The sequence below is a fragment of the Mirounga angustirostris genome, unplaced genomic scaffold, assembly GCF_029215605.1.
Source record: "Mirounga angustirostris isolate CCGP_5_RB_7025 unplaced genomic scaffold, mMirAng1.0.hap1 SCAF_2, whole genome shotgun sequence".
Taxonomy (NCBI): Eukaryota; Metazoa; Chordata; class Mammalia; order Carnivora; family Phocidae; genus Mirounga; species Mirounga angustirostris.
This window is the reverse complement of record NW_026991710.1, coordinates 54,801,628-54,815,512: the sequence shown is the minus strand read 5'-3', so window position 1 is coordinate 54,815,512 and position 13,885 is coordinate 54,801,628. Positions and strand designations below refer to the sequence as shown.

General features: G+C 36.6%; 1 protein-coding gene across 1 annotated transcript in view; it reads left to right on the top strand.

The window, feature by feature from the left end:
- The window catches only part of LOC123848936 (transmembrane protease serine 11C-like), a 56,774-nt gene extending 43,754 nt beyond the window's left edge, over positions 1 to 13,020 (top strand). The window contains exons 6-10 of the mRNA XM_045881796.2: positions 3,093 to 3,131; positions 6,408 to 6,579; positions 7,784 to 8,043; positions 9,101 to 9,243; positions 12,830 to 13,020. Coding sequence (XP_045737752.1) covers positions 3,093 to 3,131; positions 6,408 to 6,579; positions 7,784 to 8,043; positions 9,101 to 9,243; positions 12,830 to 12,991 — 776 coding nt within the window. The 3' untranslated portion in view covers positions 12,992 to 13,020. The remainder of the gene's footprint in view (positions 1 to 3,092; positions 3,132 to 6,407; positions 6,580 to 7,783; positions 8,044 to 9,100; positions 9,244 to 12,829) is intronic.
- The last annotated feature ends 865 nt before the right edge of the window (positions 13,021 to 13,885 follow it).

Sequence of the window (13,885 nt, the reverse complement as noted above, 5' to 3'; positions counted from 1 at the left end):
GAGAAAGTATTTGAAAAGTAGGATTAATCAATTTATTTACTATTTGGACTCATGTAAAGTAATAAATTCACCTAAGTAAAGTTAAAGCCCATGATCTATGTAAAATTTATATTATAAATGTATCTACTGCTACTGTAAAAGTCTTCCTTATGCTTCAGAATCCTACAGCTTAGTTTTCATGATTACTATGTTTCAGATATTTTTTCCATTTCTCTCATTTATTTTTTTAATTTTAATTGTATATTTCATTTTATTTTTTGTTTAAATTCAATTAGCCAACATATAGTACATCATTAGTTTTTGATATAATGTTCGTGATTCATTAGTTGCATATAACACCCAGTGCTCATCACATCATGGGGAAAGGGAGGGAAAACTGAATGGGAAGAAATCAGAGAGGGAGAAAAACCATGAGAGACTCTTGACTCTGAGAAACAAACTAAGGGTTGGGGAAAGGGAGGTGGGGGGGGGATGGGGTAACTAGGTGATGGGCATTAAGGAGGGCATGTGATGTGTTTCAGATATTTTTTAAGGAAGAAAATAGTCACTGGATATCAAACTTTTACCAGTACATCCAAATTTGCATTTCTTACTTTCTAACCCCAGAAAGACACCAAATATTAAATCCATTTAGACACTAAAAGTCCATTTAGAAAGCATCTAAGCATCTTTTCTAATCTAATGTTCAACAATGAGTGAATCATGCCTATTTTGCCCCAAGTAAATTTCATTGGCTTCTTTCCAAAAGAATGTTTGTCATCAGCTATTCCTATTTCCCCTGCTGCCCCTCTATGCTCAGTGACTTTTCTTGGTGCACCCAATTTTCTAAGCACAAATCTACCATAGCACTAATCATATAAGATTACATTATCTACTAAGTTGTACATCTCTTCCACTACACTACAAGTTCACTGAGGACAGGGTCTACGTCAATTGTCTTTGAGTTCTGGCCCATAGGAGAAGATCAATGCACACTTCCTGAGCTGTTTTTAAAACTGCTCTGTCTTATCATCCTTTGATGGAATCTCATTCTTGGCAGGGACAGTGCCATTGCTACATTGTAGACAGACTATCTTAGGTTACAGAGTTGACTCCTGACTCAAACATAAATTCATAGGAGTTCTAGGCTTTGAGTGTGAGCCAAGGAACTTGAAGGAAACACAAATAGCCACACAGCAGTGACTCAATCCGAAGGAGTGACAGCTTAAATCACTTCCCCATGTATTGTACCTGTCCTTTTTCCTACCCAAGTGATAGTTACTCTATTAAGCTCCGGGATGATACAACTATTAAAAGCAAATTATAAGTCAAAAGCCTTTCTTCCCTTTAGCGAGTCATATATCAACAAAGAAACCTCAAAGAAAGAAGAAAGTTCTGTGAACTTAGTAGGGTTTTCTAAATAATTAGTTCTTGTAAGGTGTAGGATTTGACATTTTTTCAGTTGATTTACAGGAGTTAAATTATATCCCAAACTCTTAATATAGTTTGATACATTTTACTAACCACACAAAGCTCAAAATCAAACTCTAAAGGTATCCTGTCCAATAAAAATTAGCTTCTGGAAGGCAGCTATAAAGGATTAGGTGGAAATGGGCCACCTTTCTGTTAAAGTGGGTGTGGCTCATATCTACTCAGTCTCTCTGACGGTTAAATTGCTCCTGCCTTTTTGTTCAAACAAGCTGACTTTCTGGTAAAGGATACTTTTGTCTTCCTGGTTTGTTGTGCAACCTAATGTAAGAGTGTGTAACTGTAATTGTCATATATAAATGGATACTCCCTGGATTTATAGAAATGCAAGAGGATAATAAAAATGAACTCACATTGGCATTTATAGTATTTAACCTATCAAGCAAATGGTGACTCATTTTTGAAGAGAAACTCTTAAGTAGAAATGGTTAGTATATTTACATTTCTCTACATCTGAAATTTGGGACATAATTGTGATTCACTTGTTCACCCTCTCCTCATACACTTTCATCATGGGTTGCAGGTTCTGCAGGGATTTGGGACCGACAGCAAAATTGTCTATTGTAAATCTCATCCCAAAATACTCCCTAGATGTCTAGGAATGAGCAGACAATATTAAAGTCTGCCTTATTACTAAAGTAATTTTTTTTAATCCAAAGCAAATGGGAAATGAAATGGCATGCTTAATTGAGTATTCTGAGTAATTGAAACTACACAAAGGATATTAATTTTAAAAGGATCAAAATATAGCAAAATGCACTCAACACCAAAAAATGCACTAAATATAATAATTTACATAGTCTCTCCTACTTATTAGCGTCATTTGTTATGGTATATGGTTATTTCAATATCTTAACCTGGTTTCTCAAAAAGTGGAGCCTGAGACAGGGACTTGCATATGGTAGTTGATCTGAGAAAGAGTAAAGAGTAAAAAGAATGAAATGAGGAGGGAGAGTGTTCACCATCAGGGGCAACTCTAGCTCTATCCCATGGGATCTTCTGAGTTATATATCAGAACTGTGCTCCCCTATGACTCAAGGGGGAAGCATTTGTCCATTGACTCCCATCTTACACCAGCTCCAACAGAGTTAACTCCCACATTTCCTATTGCCCATCTGGGAATGTCCAGTGGGTTCCTTCTGGCAGAAAGTGAGAAACCTAAAGTGCTAACTTGAGAAGGGCATGTGTCAAATTACTCCTGAGTAAAGGGGATCCAAATCTGTGTGGAATTCGTCACCACATTGTGGCTGGAATAAGATATGGGCTAAGAGTATTTAAAGTGGTGCATAAATGAGGTCAAATACATTCAGTCATCTGGTGATTTGGATTAAAGATACAGTGAAAGATGACTATTTTTCATACATTTTAGTACTTTCCAGGACCCGGACCTCTTTTTCAACTTATAATGGGGAACTTGAGAGTCTTTTTAGAAACAGAAGAATGAATACTAAGATTTTATTTCTCTCTATGCTAATCCATGATCATAGAAGTTATAGAGTCAAGATTGAATAATTGGATTATATTTACAGAATAATGTGTTCCTCAAAACAAAATTATTAGTATTAATGTTAAAGAATATGTCCATAAATGTAAATATTTCCTTTTCCTTTTTCTTTGACTTTTAGATATTTCAATGCCGACAGCAGAAAATCTTCTCCATGTTTGTAAGTTCATTAACAAAGAGTTATTTTCTAGTGAAATTTAATTCCCTGAATGGCAAAAAAAGACCTCCACTTGACAATCAATACGGTGTCCATAAAGATGTAATGGGAAGCCTGCTTTTAGAAACTTGGGAAAAGATGACTGTGGTTGGTCTTAAATTGACTGATATCATTGATTGACTGCTATAAATTGATTTTAAATGAGAAACACATTATTACATGCCATAATGGCAGAGGGGATCTAGGGACAAGCAGTGGTAATTATGAACTTAGGATCTAAAACCAGCTACACATCAGTTTTGAGACCCAGGTCCAACATGTACTAACTGGATGGTTAGTTAGTTTCTCAAACCTTCAGTTCCAAGCTGTTGCAATGACAAAAATGATAGCACAACTAAGGTACTTACAAAAGTACACAGCTCATAATAAGCACTCAGTAGATGTCAGTTGTATATTTTATTCTACCTATAAAAACTGTAGGCCTGGGAACTCACTGTGGAATTCTGATCATGCAAGTCAAGTTTCATGTGCTGAGACTTGCATGCAAGCAGCTTGCTTGCTGGCGAAGGCATTCTGCTTCCACTCTCCCACCAGCCGCCCTGGGAAATATGATCCCCAGGGTTGCTGGAACCTGTCGCAGGCTATCAGAGGACCACTGCTCTTACCTGGGCACTGAGACTAATTAGGGCAGTTGGAAATTGCCCTCCAGGGCCCGGTGACACCAACCCTGATGACTCTTACTACCTTTCAATCATAGCAGAGTTGAGTAACCTGGGCAAAACTTAACCACAAAGCTGTATTAGATTATTTTTCTCTCTGATATATTTTGACTGAACAGTCCTCAAGCTACTTAATAGGACACCTTAAAGTCAGTCATTCCAATTAAAAATTTTAGTACTGATACAATCAAAATCCACAATTAATAATGTGTCAGGTTGGCAGAAGAGACGTAATCAAAACAGGAATAAAAAGAGCAGTAAGAAAGAGATCAGCCAATTTCTACATCCCCTAGCTAGAACACTAAGCAACCATCCAGACCAGTATTCTGAACTTGACTTGGCCTATCTGAGGTTTTAATTGTACTTTAAATAAATAGCAAGAGGGGAAAGGTAGGCAAGAAAAATCAAACAGAATTGAAGAAAGAATAGAGTTTGGTACATGACAAAGTATATTATAGTAATAAATGATGGAATGGAAGTTAGAAGAGTATGGAGGCTGTAAGAGCTTGGTAGATTCTTTGACATTTCTGGAAGTATTAGCCATCAAGTCTTCATTATATTCCTTAAGTTCTTGAAATTTGCCATATGACCTCTTCTGATATAACAAAAGCTACAAGGTGCCATGTAAGATTTCAGCAGAGGTAATAACAAGGTAATATTGCAGAGGTGGCAGCTAGAAGCTTAACAGACACAGCAACGATGAGCAAATGAGAACTCAGAATGGAAATTGATGCATGAATATAAATTAGATTACAGTTCTGAACAAAAGCACAAACAGGAAAGTAGAGTCACCCCAGGGAGGCTCTCCTAGCCCACAGAGAAGCATCTTTGTATTTCTATTTCCCTGAAGGAAGTTGAATAAAAACCAACTTCCTTTAGGCGTTGTCCAAACAGAAAGGAGGAGAGGGAGGAACAATTATACCTTTGGGTTCTGAGTTATTTGTTTTATCCCCTGCAGATTCCATAATAAGGGAGTGGAAAGAAAGAGAAAAAGAAAAGGGAGTTACATTCAGTGAGTCAAAAGTGAGACTTTCTCATTCAAAAATAACAACCACCTAGGCTCTGCTTTAGTAAGTGGTTTTTATGAAAAAGATGCCTTAACAATCCGAGGTTTAGATTGCATCAGAGAGAACAATCTAGAATCAGAAGCAACATACAAATTTAAGGACTTCAGAGGGCTAGTAAAGACCATTTTAAAAGTCCACATATCCCTCCCCTGTGCTTCTGCTGCCTTTCCACCTTCAGGAACGACTATCTCCAGACGTTACCTTGTCACATCCCTGGGAAGCAATTGACCATCTACCTTTCCAATTAATTTAAAGTTCTCATTCTTGATACAAATACCTTTCTCTAACTCAGAGTTTCCTAACCTTAACACTATTAACATTTTAGGCCAGACAATTCTTTGTTTCAGGAACAGTCCTATGCATTATAGCATTTTTAGCAGCATCCCTGGCCTCTACCTACCAGTAGTGCACGCCCCTCCCACAAATTATGGCAACCAAAAATATTTCCAGATATTGCCAAATTTCTCCTGGGGTTAGGGGTGGAGTGTAAAATTGTCCCTGATTGAGAACCACTGCTTTCATCGTTGTCCACTGCATTGATTATGGCAAGTTTTTCTCATTCTCTAAATGTTAGGAACATACCCATTCCAGAAGTCAAATCTTTTTATTTCAAGATGTCTTGTGGGTCATATGACATAGACTTCATTTCTATAAACATTTATTGAGCTCCTTATAAGTGATAGGTTCTCCATGATAGTTTCTAAAAATATATTTTTTAAAAAGATATAGTTCCTGCCCTCTAAAAAATTTAATTAATGAGGCTGACAGTCTCTAGTAAAAGATACCATAAATTGTCAAGGAACAAGTTCAGTGCTTTAGTTAGAGTAAGATGACATAGTCAAGAGAATCAGAGAGAGATAGAATTATAGTGAAGCTGTACTATTACTGCAGATTTGCTTTAAAGACTTAAAAGAGTCTAGCAGGTTCTTTGGATCTAAGTTGACATGAGAGCACAGTCCTGATGCAGAGAAGCATATCACTTTGGGAAAGGGCTGGCTCTCTTCATGTGTCATTCTTTTTAGCCAGATATTGTGGATTGTAACTTGAATGTGAACACATTTCTGTCTACTCTGTCTCTTGTCAATATCCCCTTGACATTCACAGCCATTCACTCTTTCTTATGAATGTTTCAGAGCAATCACAACTGCTCACAAAATTAAAAGGCACACATTTCTATAATAACTTAGTAACTCGTTACTGATTATTATCTTCCAAATTCAAACATTTCATTTCACTTGCTTCTTATAACAGATCAGAGCAATGCCATGCAGGTACACGGAGAGTAGATGTGACTGATGAGGATGGGGGAGGAAGATGTCAATCTCTATTTTGAATGAATTCTCAGGAAATCTCATGTCCACAGTTTGTCCTAACTTCTCCAAGACTATGGGCTTTTCCTCAGTTAATCTTATTATGAGAGTTTGTTTACTATAGCAATGCGTGCATAAGCAATATCAATATCATTGTATGCTAATGAACTCTATTTTGAGCAGGTTGTGGACAACGAACAATAACTCCTTCTGGCAACAAGATAGTAGGGGGCATGGATGCCCAGGAAGGGGAATGGCCTTGGCAAGCTAGCCTGCAACAGAACAGTGTCCACCGATGTGGAGCCACTCTGATTAGTAACAGCTGGCTTGTCACTGCTGCTCACTGCTTCATAAAGTAAGCTCTGGACCACAAAAAGCCTCGAAGCCACTCATGCACCAAAAGTCTGATACATACCTTTCAAGAATATGGCCATACAACTATGCCTCCAAATGTCTGATATTGTGAAGTATACTCTCAAAATTACTCAATGAATCCGTTTTTTTAAAAAAAGATATATTCAGGCTAGAACAGGATCTGTCAACAGTGGCACTATTATATTTGGTCCAAATGATTCTTAATTATGGGAGTGGCTGTCCCGTGCATTATAGGGTATTTAGCAGCATCCCTGGCCCCTACCCACCAAATGCCAGTAGCATGCCCCCCAGGATTGACAACCAAAAATGTCTCCAGTTAACACCAAATGTCTCCTGGAGGACAAAATAGCCCTCAGTTGAGACTCGCTAAGCTAGACTGAATTCAATTTTATAAAGAAACTATAAATCCCAAACTGAGCACTGGTCTTCTATTTCTTTCTCATCATTATTTCATCTGATTTTATTTATTTAGTCATAAATATTTGAATTCATCCTGCAGCCTCCCATATATATTATAGTCCGATGTGAAATTATTATTTCTTTAAAGGATATATTATTGCACCAAGTGTTTGCTTTGTTTTTACCCTTTTGTTTGAGGTTTCATTTTACTAATTTCTATTGGCTTTATGTAGCACTTACTGGTTTTATTTTTAAATAAAAACCCCTCTTAAACTTGCGACTTTGAAATGTTCTAACAGCACTATTTTTCACCGCTTAGTATACAAACCCTTGATTAACAAGTAAGAGCAAAAGTCAGAAATATCTTCCTATTTATAGTTTTTAATGATTATAAAAGAAGATTTAGGCTATTTCCTTAATTTCCATAAGTTTACTCTGTCCCATAATCTTGCCCACTTTTTATTTAATCTTACTATCTTGTCTTATTATATTTATCTTTCTAAATACTCTTGAGACTTTCTGGACAGATAAAATGAGTTCCCATGGCTTATCTTTTAAAATATATCTTATGAAGCAAAGATAAAAAATAAAATATAGCTTATTGAATTATTCGAAGTTTATTCATGTTATTGTTTTTATTTTTTCTCTTACATATAGCTTTACTTTTGTATGTTAAATGCACTACAGGTATTCAATACTTATCTAATTGTTTTAAAACATATAAGATATTAATTCCTACAAGTCTGAAATACAGGATTTTTAATAAATAAATCTATTTTCTTTAGGGCCAGGGATCCCAAAGAATGGAATGTTAGTTTTGGGATTCTTTTAAGTGACCCACAAGTACAGCGAAGTATCAAGGCTATTATAATTCATGAAAACTACCATTACCCCGCACATGATAATGACATTGCTGTTGTGCATCTGTCCTCACCAGTATTATATACAAGCAGCATCCGAAGAGCATGTCTTCCAGAAGCTACTTACACATTCCCACCCAATTCAGATGTGGTGGTCACTGGATGGGGAACATTAAAGTCTGATGGTGAGTTCCTAAACTTCCTCCACTACATGGTTTGAATTTGAGTTTTAGGAGTTAAAAAAAAATACTCCAGGGCGCCTGGGTGGCTCAGTTGGTTGAGCGACTGCCTTCGGCTGGGGTCATGATCCTGGAGTCCCAGGATTGAGTCCCGCATCGGGCTCCCTGCTCAGCGGGGAGTCTGCTTCTCCCTCTGACCCTCCTCCCTCTCGTGCTCTCTCTCATTCTCTCTCTCTCGCAAAAAAAAAAAAAAAAAAAATACTCCAAATCATAACTAAACCTGAGAAATAATTTCTCTAGATCATTTTAAAGAGGATAATGTGCAATGGATTGAAAATTATCCTCAACCACATTCATACAGAAACTACAATTTCATAGAGCTTTTACCATAATTTCCCTTAACAATGGCAGTTTTTGTAGAAATGCATTATTTGAAGAAGTAATTCATTTTCCTCCATTTTATTCATTCATTCATTCTATAAATATTTATCTTGATTACCACCTTTATTCCAAATACAGCTCTAAGTGGTTTGGATATATTAATGAATAAAATAGGTAAATATTCCTGCCCTCATAAACTTACATTTTTAGCAAGAAAAGACAATAACCATGAAATATAATAAATATTTGTTTTATGCAGGTAAGTACTAGACTAAACAAACAAGACTGCAGAGTATTGGACATTTTTGATGAGGAGAAATGAGTAACTCTTTGTGACAAGGCAATGCATCCCCATGACCTTAATAATGTAAAGATTTTGTAGCTATTTCCATTCATAAATGCATCTGAAAGTAGAAAAAAATAAATCTAAAATTAATTCTAAGATTCAGAATTCCTGTAACAGCAGAAAATCTTAAAATGATTATAAAATGTATGTTTCTGGAATATGAATTTTTCATTTTGTTTTCTACGGTTACTAAGAAACTAAGAACAGAGATAAAAGTCTAATTAAAATGTATGTTTTACATTGATTTGGAAATTGTGCATAGTATTAGGTACTAATAAACCTAGTCAGAGATATTAATATTAACTTAGCAAAAGTTATATAATTTTCTTCCTTTAGGAACAAGTCCTAATATACTCCAAAAAGGACTAGTGAAGATTATAGATAATAAAACCTGCAACAGTGAAGAGGTATATGGTGGTGTGATCACACCTGGAATGTTGTGTGCCGGGTTCCTGGAGGGAAGTGTGGATGCCTGCCAGGTAAATCTGCCTACTCCATTTTCTTCCTTTTGTTTTTTTTTTTTTTAAGATTTCATTTATTTATTTGACAGAGAGAGAGACAGCGAGTGAGGGAACACAAGTAGGGGCGGGAGTGGGAGAGGGAGAAGCAGGCTTCCCACTGAGCAGTGAGCCCAACGAGCCCCTCAGATCCCAGGATCCTGGGATCATGACATGAGCCGAAGGCAGACGCTTAACAATTGAGCCACCCAGGCACTCCATTTTCAAGATTTTTTTTCTTGTGGTTTTTAATTCTAATTTATTTGTTCAATTTTCTCAAAAGAAAACATTTTTAGCATTTAATAAGATACTTATTAAGTTAAAATACTAAAGTGCTAAACCACTCCTACCTATATAAGAAGCTGTCAGTAAGAGTAGAGAAGAGACTAAATTTGGAATAAGCAATAAAGAGATGAATGGAATATTGGCAACTTTAGTTAGATTGGCCCTCTTTCAGTGAGAAGCACCCAACTGAATCCAACACCCAACCTAATGATCATGGAGCTTTCTTAATTGAGGGTGGTTCCAATACCCTAAATATTTTGTTTATTTAACAATGCTCCATGTAACAGACACTGTTTTAAGCTCTTTACAAATATTAATTTATTCTAGTTATGATAATTCTGTGGTGTACGTTTGTACTACTGTAAGTCCTATTTCTCAGCTGAAGATACTGAGATAAGGAGATCAAGTAAATTGTTTAAACTCACACAAGTATTAAGTGGTGGAACTCGGACTTAAACAGACGACATTGGGCTACACAGCCTATACTCTGAATGCTACACTAAGCTGCCTTTCCTTATGCTTAATATGCTTCAAACACCTCTGATGCTATTTATAAGCAATAGTCTCAGAGTTAACAAAAGTACTACTGCAGTTATCTAGGCAGGCAGAATCAGTGGTAAATCCAGAAAGACCCTATATTTTATTCATTAGTTTTTATGGATTATGAGGGGCCAGACCCTGTGCTAGGTGCAGAGGAGTTAAAAGTGAATAAAGCATTATTCCTGCACTCTAGGAACGAGAAAACATACAAATAAGTACTTGAAATACATAATTATCATCAATAATTACAGATTCCCATCTTTCCAACTGTCCCACTAACCCTATTCTTCAAAGTTATGACAACTTTAAATTCCAGTTTCTCTCGATTTTCTCTCAGTCCATCACCCCTCAGCACCATGACTCTCTTCTAACCTTATGCAGCCTAGAGGTTTTATTATTTCAACCACTCCATTGACAGCACCCTCAGTGACTTCACCATCTTCTACTTCCCCACACCCATGCTAATAATCTCCAACCACAGAGCAACAAGACTATTTTATTGGCTCCTATACGTAAGCTCCTGAGCACAACTAGAAGAAATCTTGCAGCCTTGTAAACTGGTGTCATATAATCACAGCTGGGTCCTTAACACACTACAGAATTCTTTAATGCATCCTTTATAGTCTATGTCAGCCTTTCATTGCATTATTGAAATGTGTCCCTATATGCCTTTATATTCCTTAACATATGACATTTCCTCATACTAACTAGAAAAAAGAATGAACGAAATCATGAGATCAACTTTAATTTCTTTTCTACATGATAAATTTATATTTGTACTTAAACTTACCTTCCAGGCTCAGGACAAATTTCTTCTACTCTTCAAATCTAACCTTTTGTTAGATTTGTCTTTTGTCTGTATTCTTCATCCCCTCTCTCTCCACACAAGTATTTGAACTTTACATTAATTTGAACTGTCTTCCATATTTTCCAAACTGCCCCATCCCAATGGGGTCTTCCACATATTCTGCAAATATTATTAGGTCTCTCCCTTAATATATCCTACTCTGTCTTTCTTTTTCCCTTCTTGGTCAAATCTCTACAGAATAGATTACTATCATTGTTCCATATTCTCAACTTAATCACTCTCTAACCCAGTGCTTGCAGACTTTGCCCCACTAGACCAGTGAAAGTATTCAAGCCAAGATTACTAATGATGATCTAATTGCCAGGCATTTATGTCCAGTGTGCCATTAGAAATAAAAACCTTGGGCTCAGGAAAGAGTTCTGGCTGTACATACATATCTGAAAGTTATTGTCATCTGGGTGGTAAATTCATGAGTCATCAATACAATTGCTCAGATAAACTATATAAAATAAGAAGCACCTAAGTAATAGAACTCTGGTTTTTAAGGGGCTAACAGTAAGAGATAATAAAGATCAGAAAAACAAAAAACAATAAGAAATTGGTATCATGGGATTCCAGGGATCAGAGAAAAAGGGAATAGTCAATAGTGACACATGCCAAAGAGTGAGATAGATGCTGGAAAGGGTGTCAACTTCAACAATTGTTTATTGGTAAAGTTTAGAACGTTCATTGGTGGAAAGAAAAACCATTTAGGAGAAAGTTGAAAATAAGATAAGAAAACAGAAATTTCAATATAAACTACTACTTCAACCCATTTAGCTATGAAAGGAAGATAATTAGGGCAATAGAGGAGGTCTTAAGATCCAGAAAGGCTGTCATTTTTTCAGATGGGCAAAACTGAAAAAAAAAAATGTATATGCCTGGCAGGGAAAGACAGTGCAGGAAATGAAGACATATTAGGAAAAGCAAACAAGAGAAGATTATTGATAGAACAGTGCCCTTGATCCAGAGAACAGGTGGAGGGATTAGCCTTGGAAAGAACTAAATACCTCCATTTTTCTGACAATGAGTGTAAATACAGATGTGGGCTGATACAGGTAAGCTAGGAAGTCAAAAGAGACAAGGACAAGAAATGGAGAGATGCTATCTATTGTTCTCCACTTTATGAATTTGAAACTAAGAGATTAAATTTTTAAAAATTATAAAATAAGATTTGTGTACTGTTAGTACAGCCTCTATGGAAAACAGCATGGAGGTTCTTCAAAAAATTAAAAATAGATTACGATATGATCCAGCAATTCCATTTCTGGGCATATACACAAAAGAATTGAAAGCAGGGACACAAATAGATATTTGTACATTTAATCCATAGGAGCATTATTCACAATAGCCAAAAGATGAAGCAACCCAAGTGTACATTGATGGATAAGTGGATAAATAAAATGTTACACATACATAAAATTGACTATCATTCATCCTTAAGAAGAAGGAAATGCTGACACATGCTTCAACATGGACGAAACTTGAAGGACACTGTGTTAAGTGAAATAAGCCAGCCACAAAAGAACAAATACTTGTATCACTCCATTCAATATTGAGATATCTAGGGTTTTTTCCCCTTTTTCTGCATCTCCCTGTCTTTATTACAGAAGAGAAAAATAAGCAGTATTCATCTTTAAAGTATAGTAATTGTTTTTTGTTTTGTTTTGTTTTGTTTTAAAGATTTTATTTATTTTTATTTGAGAGAGAGAGAGAGCACATGAGAGGGGAGAGGGTCAGAGGGAGAAGCAGACTCCCCGCCGAGCGGGGAGCCCGACATGGGACTCGATCCTGGGACTCCAGGATCATGACCTGAGCCAAAGGCAGTCACTTAACCGACTGAGCCACCCAGGCGCCCTAAAGTATAGTAATTGTATGTTTCCTTTTTCTCTTTAGGGTGACTCCGGCGGACCTCTGGTTGGTGCAGATTATAAAGGCACTTGGTTCCTTGCTGGAATTGTAAGCTGGGGAGATGAATGTGCTCTCCCAAACAAGCCTGGTGTCTACACTCGAGTAACATATTATCGAGACTGGATCTTGTCCAAAACTGGTCTTTAGTGCAGAAGTTCTTTATGGATTAAAGGTTGAAAATTATACCCTTTTAAAATGTGTTTGTAATTCCCAAACCACATTTAATTTAGAATACCTTTCTTTATGCACATTTAATGTTGCAAATATAAAGATATACAATTTTATGGGCGCCTGGGTGGCTCAGTTGGTTAAGCGACTGCCTTCGGCTCAGGTCATGATCCTGGAGTCCCGGGATCAAGTCCCGCATCGGGCTCCCTGCTCGGCAGGGAGTCTGCTTCTCCCTCTCCCACTCCCCGTTTGTGTTCCCTCTCTCACTGTGTCTTTCTCTGTCAAATAAATAAATAAATAAAATCTTAAAAAAAAAAATAAAGATATACAATTTTAGAACTATGAAATTTTTGTATATTAGATTTTGAAAAAGGAATAGTGACAGCAATGAACCAGGATATATAATTTCCCCTATACTCCTCTCTAGACTGAAGGTAATTATATGAACAAATATGGATTACAGTTCACTAAGATCTCTACTGATTTGTAGATCCAGGTCCCTTAGGAAATCATAGAATAGGTGTTAGCAATAAACTCCCTTCTGAGTGTATAAATAATCCCCTGGTGAATCACATGCCTGCCACAAGCTCCATATATTGGTAGGTTGTAGCCTAGTGAATTGCTGTATAGTGCCTATAAAAATTCCCAAAGAAACGCTGTCTACCTGTCTTCTTTCCATGCCATGCCAATGCTAATCTCTTCTCTATTTATGGCTTCCTCACTTTGATGACCCAAAACAGCATGTTAATCCCATGGGGTACATTGAATAGATCCCAATGCTTGTTGATCTGATCCTAATTCTCTTTCATATATAAGTGAGGCCAGAAGATGTTTCTCACATACACACATACAGTAGTAAAATTGTCCTCAGAC